This window comes from Haemaphysalis longicornis, unplaced genomic scaffold (genome assembly GCF_048455015.1).
Source record: "Haemaphysalis longicornis isolate Haplotype H1 unplaced genomic scaffold, Haemaphysalis longicornis Haplotype H1 scaffold_13, whole genome shotgun sequence".
Taxonomy (NCBI): domain Eukaryota; kingdom Metazoa; phylum Arthropoda; class Arachnida; order Ixodida; family Ixodidae; genus Haemaphysalis; species Haemaphysalis longicornis.
Window position 1 is genome coordinate 59,977,178 of NW_027526233.1, and position 12,295 is coordinate 59,989,472.

Below are 12,295 nucleotides of genomic sequence, written 5' to 3' on the forward strand. Positions count from 1 at the left end.
TTCCACACGAAAATATGCGAGACTTGTCCGTATGAAAAAAAAAGGTGGCGACAACAGTGTTTGCAAAATCATTTTAGTGTGACAGCGCACAACCTGCATAAAACTTCTCGTAAGATTTTCTGTGTTTTAGGCGGCAACCGAATGCTTGTAATGCTGCTTTCTTTAGATAGTGACGGTGTGTCTTTCGGTAGAGAAAACTGCATAAAGAAGGAATAATACCATCGTAAACGGCGGCTAATTGTTAGCTCAGTTGCACGCCGCAAAAAGCGAATATAAATTGAAATCTTGTAAATTAACAAAAGGCATGTGTGTAAGAATATAATCAATAGGCTGTATAACAGGTGTTCCTTGGACGAGGTATCAAGCAAAAATATACAAATGTTCAACTTCTAACAATAACTGGCAAAATCAAACACGGCGCCAATATAAAAATGCAACCACTGCGCTCGATTGTTGTCCATAACCCACCCTATGCGGAAATAAAAATATAACTGCTGTTCCAACAAGCAAGCACAAGATAATTCTGTAGCCGAGAAGTTTTCGCAACAAAATATCCGCGCACCTGAATGTCCGCACGGAAATGTCCTGCACCGATCAAGCGCAGCAATCACTGCGCGATTAACTTTTCAGTGCTGTTCCTCGAAGTTTCTGAGACAAGCTGACTTCATGACCCGGTAGTTCGGTTTGTCAGCTCAACAAAAATAAAGCTGCAACACAGTTACGCGAATTCCGGCCGTGAAAACACGCAGCAACTCAGGCCCCACAAAGCCGGCAAGGGGAGTCGGTGCAAGCTGCCGAACCATCGGCTAACACCGCCACCTCGCGGCGCGTTGCCGAGTTAGCCAAATTACATGTTTTTGCTGGGGGACGCGCCGAATGGGACGGCCGGAGCAACGGCGCGCCATTCGGCGCGCCGCCGGCAGCCGATCGCGGAGGCCGTGTGTAAACCATAGACTTTCATACTAATCTATACTATAGGGAAATCTGTCGCTGCAGTCGCGGGCCGCCGAGGGCGGAGCCATTGCCGCTAGCTACGTTTCTCGCCTACTTGGCTTGAAAGCCATATGGCTTCTTTTTTGTCTCGAAACCAAAATCAACCAAAAATGGTAACATTTTTTTTCTTGTTCATCGTGCATGAAGCTTCTACATAATCACTGACAAATTATTTATTCTGGAAGTTCAGATTTATATGATGAACCTTTTATAGTAATATTGTTTCTTTGTTTTCAGCCAGAGCCAACTTTTCAGGCTGTTCATGAACCGTTCCAAGGACAAGTGGAACGTGCCTGCCCGGTACATGACGGAATGGTCGCCGAAGCGCGGCTCCCCTAGACAGTGGCGCCAGATTTCCCTCTAGTGTATATTAGTATGAAACTCTATGGTGTAAACCAACGCCGTCTTTGTGAACAACTGGGACGGCATTTCCGACCCGAATAACACCTGCTCCTTGCATCCAGTGCTATTTTGACGGCGGACGCTACAAGCGCCACCTGCAGAAGGCGTACGATGATGATGATTATTGCTGATTGATATTGGTATCCCTTTGTAGTGGGATGATGACGTGTCGTCTTACCAAAAAAAACGAACATACCTATGTTTTACACTCTTTGTTTAAAACTAGCGCTGCTCTTAGGGCAGGCACAAAAAGAAAACTTATTACGCACAAAATACTTTTTCCTGGTACAGGTGGTAGCTGTCCTAGGCAATATTCCCCTCTCTGATTTTCGTCCACCAGCATTTTAAGCTTCTTTTCGTCGTCTCGACAGCCTTGAAGTTAACTCCCTCTGTGCTACCCTTAAATCCTAGGGCTTCTGGAAGCCGAATATTTCCCTTGGATGGATACTCTCGCATTCTAACACTATGCGCTATATAGTTTGTTTCTTTTGCGCAGACCACGCATACCCCATAAATTTGTGTATACCTCCCCACAAAGCTCTTATTACACAAGCAACCTGCTCTAGCCTGAAAAAGCAAAGCACTGACTTTGGACTTATGTTGGAATATTTCCTTTCTGATGTGTAATTTCTCAGCCCTCTACATCTCTAACGAAGTCATAGCTCCCATTTTTTTCTCACCATTTATTCGTTTCTATCTGCTTGCCTCTTTTTTGGTTAGCTTGGTTGTCTTGGATTCTTCACTGCTCTTTTCGTATTTCATCGCTAGCCTCCTAGTCTTCCTTAGTCACTGCGTATCCACGGTTTTAATGTATAGGTACCTAAAAACTTTAGCTGTCCCCCAACGTTGATCCATTGCTCTCAGCCTCCTCTCAAAACATATTTTACTCAGCGCTTCTCGAACTTGAAACGAAGCCCAGCCCGTATCTCCCTGCACTGCTTCGTTAGTCGTTTTTCCAAGCTATCCTAAGGCCAAAGGGCCTACCGTTCTCTGGTTCCCTTCAACACCTGCTAGAACGTCTCATTTTAAGAAGAGGACCGCATTCGCAAATGTGAGACCCATCACCATTACTCCTTTCCACATTCCTCTCTCTACTTCATATTTGTTGTACCCCCTCAGCAGAGCTTTATGCTTCATTATAGCTGCGTTTCGCTTTCACTTCCCTGAAGTTACTCCACGCGAGTTTTTAAGTAGTTATTCCCTTCGTTTATCCACACTCCCAAATATCTATATTCCTTTACTCTCGGTAATTCGCCATGTTGGGTTGACACTGCGTCAGTTCTAATGCCCTTGAAAAATATTAATCCCGATTTTTCTGCGCTACAATTTAACCCGAGGTCAGTGTCGTCCTGACCGCTAATATTTATGAGTCGTTGTATATCGGTCTGGTTATCAGCTAAAATAACGATGTCGTCTGCGTATAACATTCCCGGAATACGCTGTTGTACCACTTCGCCTTGCAGCATATGGGTTAGGCTGAACCCTAATTGACTTTCTTCCAGTTTCTTTTCTAACCCTGCCATGTAAAGCATCAACAGTATTGGGCTCAAAGGGCATCAGTGTTTCAGTCCCCGATGGGTGTTGACCAGCTCGGCGCATTTGTCCTTGCCATGTAAGGTTCACTCTATTGAATTGCTATAAGGAACTGTAATAACTCGTCATATAATCTCTGGAGTTTCAGATTATTTCACCCGAATCTTTGAACTCGTTTATAGTATCTCTTCTCAAACAGTTTACCATTTCCTCATTTCACTCCCTAGCACTACTTCCGGTCCAGAGATACGCCACTCCTGAGAATGTATTTTTCCGCTCTATGATGCCTCTAACCCATAGATGCTCTTTGCAGCTTTCACGCATTATCTGCCAGTCGGTCCCTTGTTTAATAAGCCCGCCAACGCATCCCCCTCTCTTCATTCCTGTGGTCACGTTGCATCCTTCCCAGACACAATTGTCTATGACAGGTGGGGCTCCTACTTCTCGGAGGTGAGTCTCGGCTAAAGCGTATACGTTTATATCTTCCTGTTCAAGATGGTTTTGAATTTCTACCCACTTATCAAGCTTCTCTGCCTCCCTGCATGTTTACGTAGCTGATTAAATATTTATTGCATTTGTTTTTCCATTTGGCTTTCCGTTTACGGGGTCTATTTTACACTCTCGCAGCCACCGCCATTTTGACGATGGACGATATACGGGGGCCCGCAGCACCTCCGCGGAGTTCTTACCATTCTCGGGAGGCTCTGGTACGGTAGATGCCGTACACGGAAAGGACGATGAAGGATAGGAAGAGGATGGCTGCTATGCCTGTGATGACGATCGCCTGCGTCGAGATGCCGCGGGATTTTCGTACCGCCCGCAGGTTTCCCACGTTGCCAAAGAGCTGGAGGATGTCTGCAGCGGCACACGACAGAGTTTTCCAGTTAAAGAACGGGAAAAAAAAGAGGGCGTGCTTTTTCACTGAGCGATTTTGAGGGAACTTGGGGATAGAGCGCGTATACGTGCGTAAGCAGCACAACTCACTGCGCAATCGGCAAAGACGAGAGAACAACACTGCCGTGCTGACTTTACCTGAAAGCTTGTTGCTCGTAACAGCAGCATACACGTACCACCATGACCAGGAAGATATGATGAACAACAAAAGGGGTCGGCCAAAGGTTCGATTGAGGGATGAGCTATGAAAATTTGAGGTTAAGGGTGGACTTAGCTAGCACTCGATAGACGTTGCTGGAGATCTTCGGGAGAGGCCTTCGTCTTTCCGTGGGCACAACCAGGATGATTATGACGATTACGATGACAAAAAACATCCGTACGCGGCCATTCCGTTCTCACCGCCATTTTTCACGTGCCTCCCTGCCATGCAAACGCCTCCCTTCCCTCCTTCCTCGAACCCCTTGCTCTCCTCTTCCTGTCTCGCTCCTACGCGATAGATACGGCGGAGGTTTGTTCAGTTTCGGCGCACATTAAAAATGGTCAGGTTATCAAAATTTATCCAGAGCCCTCCACTACGGCGCGCCTCATCGACTACGTTGCATCGGCGGGTTAAACCTTACAATCACTCACTCACTCACTCACTCACTCACTCACTCACTCACTCACTCACTCACTCACTCACTCACTCACTCACTCACTCACTCACTCACTCACTCACTCACTCACTCACTCACTCACTCACTCAATCAATCAATCAATCAATCAATCAATCAATAAATCAATCAATCAATCAAGTTTGCTCAAATCAATTCAATTTTTTCGAGATCCACTGCTCGCGCAGCGTCTACTGGAACCTTTCGTTACTGTTGGACTTGGAATGCCGCCACGAGATCTAGGCTTTTGCGCGAGCCCTGTCTGTATTTTTTGTGTTAAAACATTGCTCTCAGGGCGAATTCTTTATTTGCTATCACAGGAACCAAGCACGCATATTATTTCAATGAAAAGAACACTGCTAATAGCCGTAATGTATTGTTGTTCTGCCTCAAATATGGCTGCTCGCTTTTTCTCAACGGTGTTGACAAGTAGTAAATATTGTACCAGATGTAGCAGTTTAGAAAGGTTTTTCCTTTAAAACTTCTCGTTTAAGAATTCTTTTAACTTTAGTCCGGGCGGCGGTATCGACGGACGTGCAGGCAGGAAGGCAGACAGACAGACAGACAGACAGACAGACAGACAGACAGACAGACAGACCGACAGACAGACAGACAGACTCTTTGTGAGGGAAAGAAAAGGAAATAAGAATAAAGTGCGTACAGGCTAGTCCAAGAAAGACTATCGTCATTGAAATACAAACATTATGTGACCCCTTTGCGCATCAATAAAGGCAACCTGTTTCGCCAACAAAAGTATTAACGCTGCGCTAACACAGCAGGAATGTGTGATGAAGCGCCGCGATTACGTGTCCTTCAATAAACTCCCTCGTTAGTAGCTGTTCCTACCTGAAACGTTTAGGGCGACAGCTCTATTATTGCAGGTACAAACCCAGAAAACGCCCCGTAGTGTCCTTCTGATCTTCAAGCTCAGCCAAGGTCAAGCCAGCCCCGCGTGAGGTTGCGCAGTAAAAGTGTTTAATCGCTCGTTCGTTTCAAGAGAAAGGGTGCGAAGAGGGGCATAAGGGGAAAGACTAAGACCGCTGGGCATCAGAAAATGATACTATATAGGAGGTGCTGGTTGTATCCAAGTTCACTGCGCGTTCGTGTCTACACCGTTCATTGGGACGGCAAGCGCCTGTATTGCCTTTTGGAGCAATTGTGGGCGCAGTCACTGCGCGACCTCGGCGCGAAAACAACTCTCGCTCGACAAACTTGGCTTAACTGCTTTCAACAACAGCAAAAGTTTTTTTCATAATGTGTGTCCTGTCATCCTGTTCTCGACGTTATAGGTATGATGCATATATAGGAGGTGCTGGTTGTATCCAAGTTCACTGCGCGTTCGTGTCTACACCGTTCATTGGGACGGCAAGCGCCTGTATTGCCTTTTGGAGCAATTGTGGGCGCAGTCACTGCGCGACCTCGGCGCGAAAACAACTCTCGCTCGACAAACTTGGCTTAACTGCTTTCAACAACAGCAAAAGTTTTTTTCATAATGTGTGTCCTGTCATCCTGTTCTCGACGTTATAGGTATGATGCAGTTGCGTACAATAACCTTTCAGTTGGTGTCAGCGCTGCTGTCACGGTTGTTCCTAAGTCTCTCGTCCTTGTATTTTGCGCTTTTATTTTCCGTCACGCTCCAACTCACCCAAGCTTCCACGTTATGTTACACAGAGACAATACACTGCATTGTATACACGGTGTCACAGTTAACGGGTGCACGGATATTTAAAACGACCGAAAAAAGACAAAATTAAAAATACGTCAAAGGGACTTGACATTGTGAGTTCGTTTATGTTCTTCAGGCGCAACGGTTTGTTTCGCTTTTTTTTTCCTATTGTGCGTGTTGAAGTCAGCGAAACCGCCCTTTTGGGGTCTAATAACATATCAGAGGAGAAAGTTCTGAAATATTCGAGTGTCGTGGGAAACGGCTGCCTCTGCTAATGTTCATTTGCGTACGGTTAGAGCAGCCGTTTTTTTTTTTCATCAGTATAGTTAGAGAAAACTTGGTCGAATGCATATTACGCGAACATTAAGCGCCAAAAATTCCTCCGATGCGTCTGTGCCATCTCAGCGACAATCATGTGAACAGTCTCACCTAGACTCACTAAATAAAGGCTTTCCGAGTATCGGCCCTCTTTTCTCTCATTGTTATGCGCCGGCAGGATTTTCATTGGTCTGTCGGCACCACGTGATATTTGTTCACATATGGGCGCAGCCATTTTGTTTCTGGGCTTCTCTCTCTCTCTCTCTCTCTCTCTCTCTCTCTCTCTCTCTCTCTCTCTCTGCGCGCACGCTAGAGCGGCCGGTCGCGTTCTTCCCGTCACAACCGGTGGCAGGTTTCGTTGGGATAGATGGCAACACTGCTAGCCAGAAACAAAATGGCCCCCAGACGCTTCCGGGTGCACGAAGTGGCGGTACTCTTAAGCGTAACTTATTTAGTGACGCTAGCCTCATCGGAAGAAGAGAACGAGATTGAGCTCCGGCTTGGTACCATCATCCCCACACGGCTCTACCATCTGCGCGCCGTTCGTCATACACCTTGTAACCTCAATACATATAAATATAACTCGTAATACATATAATTTCGTGTCAGATGATGAATGTATACATACAGACGCGCACGCGCACTCACACACACGCACATCTGACTCTCCCTCCTGGGGAGAGGCATCACAAAATTTCACTCCTCGTACCATTATGCTGCTCCTAATTTCCCCTAACGAGAGGGAAATTACGCTCCGCAAGGTATGGATACGGTGTCTCTTGTTTCTCTTCCTAAGTTGCATATAGTAATTGTTCTATAAAGGGGCAATTTCTATAAAGGGGGCAATTTCACAATGGGTCCCTTTGTACTTACTGATTATTACATCTTAATAAGGGGGCTCTTCCGGTTCATCTAAAACTAGTTAGCGTCGGCGTGGGTCAATCCTCGGCCATCCATAACTTCCTTGGTGCCTGAGCCCCGAGCACAAAAGTGACCGCACGTGACAGCGCACCACTATTACAGGAGACGATGTTATACAGGCGTTGTCTATTCGGGCACCGCTCCATGGCATACAAATTTTTCCAGAATTCTACCGACAGTCACTGTTCATCAACGCCCATTGGCTGCCAGAAGTCACATGACACCTGCCGGTAAAATAACGGAATTGTTTTTCTACCGCAGCCGACAAAAAAACCTAACTTAATGAAACCTACTGAAAGCAACGACAAAAGAAAGGCACAGAGGACAAGGCAGCCAATGGGTGGCCACTACCGTTAAAAGTTTGGAAAAATTCTTCCGCCGGAGCCGGCAGAATAGACAATGACATGCTGTAAAGAACAGTGTTTCGACTTTTCAGTATTAGGCCCCCTGATACTCCGCTCCTTTGCTTCCATTCCCACCCCTAGTAACATTACTTCGCGTGTCGCTATTTCGCGAAGCCGGGCCATTTTTGAGGCCATGGACTTCGAAGCTTTACCCGGCGTGTTCGCCAGGCCAGGCCACCATACAGAGGAAAATCTGGCGCTGCTATCGCGGGGAGTCGTGTGCGCCGCCATTGCAGCTAGCGACTAGAGTGAACTTGAATAGGGGAGTGGCCCGAGTGGGCGGAGATGGCGTTGCTTTCGGCGTGCCGCGCGCCGTCGACCACCGCTAGGGTGGCTAGTGGCGCTGGTGCACGATCTCGCAGCCGGTCAGCCGCGCCGGGCGCCCGCGCTGTCGCCGCAGCCCTCGATCAGACCGGACGAAACGTAGAACTTGGAATGCGGTGGGTGCACGTGCGTTCGGTTGAATTGGTGCGGAGGTCCTGACGTGTTTTTCAAAACAGTGAGAGAGTGCATTTCGTCAAGGACCAGCATGTGAGGAAGACGGCGAAAAGAAGGACTGATGCGCACTGTTTTGCCCAGGCTGTCACGCCCGCTATCAGGGCGCTCCAAAGGCGTGTTTGATTGCCGCCCCAAGAGACGAAGAGGTTCGAAAGAAGTGGAAGCGCAATTTGCGCCGGCAGGAGAGAGAGAGACAAAACTTTTTTTATCAAGATTTTAGGTGGGGTGGTTCCTCATATCAGGTAACCATGTGCCGTCCCGGCTCGACTGGCCCTCTCGACCAGAAGAAGTTGATCTTGAGGGAGGAAGCTGGACAGCAGTATCTCCCACTGCTCAGGAGTAGGGGAAGGAAAAGGAGGTGGGATGTTTGGGTTCTCGGCGCACTCCCATATTATGTGCCATAGAGTGCCTGGTTGAGTACAGAATTTACATTGTCCCTTCGAATTGTGTGGGAAATAACAGATGCATCCTGAATGGATGGGGAAACGTATTTGTCACTATTAGGACAAGCCCCTCACAGAATCGTCGGCTGCAGTGTGCGAGCTCCACTTTGTGTACAGGCCGTTCTGCACAGGTTCGTGCTAAACATGGAGAACGCGTTCACTGAATGTTTCAGTCTTCTTGATGAGCTTCATTGGGATAGCATCCTTTACATTTTGAATGTGGTGAAGGCTAAGCAGCAGTGTGAACTTGGGTGCAGTGATCATTGTAAGGCTGTTGCGGCAGAGATGCGTTTTACCTCACGACCCGCATTCACTTCTACTTCAAAATCATCAGCAGAAGCAATGAAAAAAAACGGCAATCTGCAAAGTATGCTAAACTAGGTAAATGCCCGTAGTACTGGACCAAATTGCGAAAGAAACTGTGGCAGCACACTGAAACGTAATCTGTTCTATCTCGTTCACTGTATGTATATTATAAAAATCACAATCGGGTTTAAAAACGTGAAGCTGGGCCATTAGCTGTACACAACTTTGCTTAACATGTAGCATTGCATGTAAGTGTTAACATTAATTAGGTCATGTTCTTTTTTTTCTAGTAATTATAACAAGAAACAACTACACAATAATTTGCCTTTCGCCATGATAGCACCTCTGATCTCTGAAAAATCGTAAAGACTCCGTACAATGGCATATTGGCAAGCAAGCAGAAGTTAGTCTCGTTTTTGTGCTATGCGGCGCGTCTAAACTTCCTTTTAGAAGGTCGAGGGGGGAGTCAACGTGCTTCTTTGGGCACATGCGCCGAATAAATAAGACATCAGAGTTGACTGCAACACCTCGGCTAAAAAATTTGTCGCTCTTAAATGCTGCTATACGAGCAATGACGTGTTTTTAGAACCGCGATGCTCTGCCCTGTGCAGGGCCTAAGGGTCCATGCCGAACACCTGCCAGTTCGCGAAAAGTAAGTAATTATCGTTCGTCAGGCAGTATTCGGTGTGTTGCGGAGAACACAGGTGACAGTTCATTGACATTCAGAAGCGCCCGCGCCAGATATAAAGCTCGAGGTGAATCAAAAAACACCCGCATTTCCCCGAAGGGGAGCATGGGGAAGTGCGAATGCACGGCTGATGCTATGAGGGGGAGTTATGTTGAACTGTGTTGGCATTCGCCCGTTAGTTGCATTTAACACCCCCGCGTGATCAAGTGGGGATTCACACACCCCGTTAGTCGTTTTCTGGAAATCTTGGTGAATTAAAGTGTATGTTCGAGGAGATCACACACACACGCAAGTAAAGTGAAACGACAGTATTCTTTATTCAGCATTTGGTGGTGTTGTCGTTGTAGTTGACTGTCATTATGACCGCCTTGTGGTCACTGAAATGTACGGTCAAGAGTTGTTGCAAGACCGCGCGTATCAGACAGTTCCTCGCAAAGGCCAGGTCGATGTAGCTGCCGTTGATGGTGGGGGGAGCCTCTAGCGGTAGGCACGTCATGGAGTGGTTGGCGAGCATGTATTCCATCAACCACTCGCCGCCCTTTCGCACGTCCACGTTAAAGTCCCCAACAACCACGACCGGGTCCGAGGGCTTTACGCGCCTGGCCACACTCTCCATCGCCGCGTCCACGTATTCGACGACGGCGTCGCGCGAGATGTTTGGCGCGAGGTAGAGGGTGACGACCACGATTCCGTCGCCCGAGTACGCGTCGGTGTAGACAGCACTGTACGGCGACTCGTCCCTGACCGGTGAGGTGGACACGGCGTGCGACACGAGGTTCGCGTAGACGTGACCGACGAGGTAGACGCCGCAGTACTCGCCCCGACTTCCGCTCCTGGCGAAGCAGCAGTCGTCGATGGCGTCGGTGGCCTGGGGGCAGGCTCGGGGCGGGGCGGCGGGCGCGGGGGCGTGCTGGAAGACTAGGAACGGGGACCGGTCCTGTTGTCGCCTGAGCTCTTCGCTGAAGGGGAGGTAGCGCTTGAGGAAGACGTCCACTCCGCCGGCTCTCCTCTCGGCGAAGGCCCTGGCCGCGAAGTCGTACCCGCACAGGGTGACGTCCGAGCCGGAGTTGTTCCAAGTCTCGGTGAAGTAGAGGAGATCCACTCTGGCCAGCACGGGGTCCTTGGCGACGTCCAGGGCATGCGCCGAGAGAGAGCGGGGTACACACGCTCCCCTCCGCTCCGCGCTGTTGCTAGGGGCGACGAGGCGCGCGATAACACCTGTGCTGCGGACGGACGGACGGCGGTGGACGCGTAATTCAGGGTCGCTTAAGAAGTGCATTCGCACTTAAAATTCACCCGCATTTCCCCGAAGGGGAGCATGGGGAAGTGGCAATGCACGGGTGATGCGAAAGAATTCTTCTTGGCCAATCGCCCTAAGTGGGTATGTGGTGCGGACGGACGGACGGCAGTGGACGCGTGATTCAGGGTCGCTTAAGAAGTGCATTCGCACTTAAAATCGCGGATAGCGGAACTAAGGTGCCTGCAACCAGAACGGACCACCACATCGAGGCCGCAGTTCTTGTGCTCGACCTGGAGCAGGAGTAAGTAAAGCAAAAATCAGGTTTGGTCGTTTAGAATCTTTCTTAGCTTCTGAATGCCTTTGAAAACCGAAAGAGAACGCGAGAACATAACAGTGCAAGGCCAGGCGCGCAGTCTCACTGCGCCAGACCAGCTGCGAAAGGGCGCAGTCGCGCCACCTCGCGGTGTCGACGCCAACCGGAGTGGCTCGGCGCCGCCGCTCGGGACACTCTCTTATTCTAGTTCACTCTATGGCGACGTTCCTCGCCTAATTGGCTTGGCCAGCCACACGGCTTGTTTTGTCTCGAAGCCGAAATCAACAAAAAGGGGATAACATTTCTGTTGTTCATCTTGCATGAAGCTTCTGAATAATTACTGACGGAAAAATCTTTTGGGGCCTCAATTTCATAATAACAAAACAAATTTCATTAATCTTCCACAGTAGTACTGTTAAGGTGGCTAGCCACCTTAGTACTGTTGCTTTTCGGCAGCCAGAGGCAACTTTCTAGCCTCTTCATGAGCCATGCCAAGGACAAGTGGAACGTGCCTGCCCGGTGCATGACGGAACACTCGCTGAAGCGCGGCTCGCCTAGACAGTGCGCCAGATTTTCCTCAAGTATATATTAGTATGAAACTGTAGGCCGGCCACGACAGACAGGGCCCTTGGAGGTGAACAACAATGCACTTGCCTTCTTTGCCGAGGAACACCTGTCCCTCGATGATGTGAGGGGCGAGGCGGAACATCCTGTGGGTTGCCTTGGGCGCGGTGGCTCCGACGTTTTCGCCCGGGTGGAACATGGGCCGGCGACCCTTCTTGCTGCTCTTCTTGTCCTTGGCCATCGCTTCTCGCTCGCTGGAGGTGCAGAGCCGGGAGGACTGCGTGCGATGCTCAGCGCGTTCCTTCTTCTTCTCGCCCTAGCTGCACGTGACGGCAGAGTTGTTGTTGTTGTTGTTGTTCCTGGCGATGTGGCGCATACCCACGTGGGGAATTGGCCAGGAATCGGGCGTTAGAAGGGCTAATGCGCCCTCTTAAAACACCGGAAACTAATACACCTTTA

At 48.9% G+C, this 12,295-nt stretch overlaps 1 protein-coding gene across 1 annotated transcript in view; it reads right to left on the bottom strand.

The window, feature by feature from the left end:
- LOC144163855 (neprilysin-1-like) overlaps positions 1-12,077 on the bottom strand; it is a 75,342-nt gene extending 63,265 nt beyond the window's left edge. Inside the window, exons 1-3 of the mRNA XM_077694536.1 lie at positions 11,927-12,077; positions 10,596-10,820; positions 3,618-3,783 (exon numbers count right to left, since the gene is read on the bottom strand). Of these exons, the coding sequence (XP_077550662.1) occupies positions 3,618-3,783; positions 10,596-10,820; positions 11,927-12,077 (542 nt within the window). The remainder of the gene's footprint in view (positions 1-3,617; positions 3,784-10,595; positions 10,821-11,926) is intronic.
- Positions 12,078-12,295: the final 218 nt, after the last annotated feature.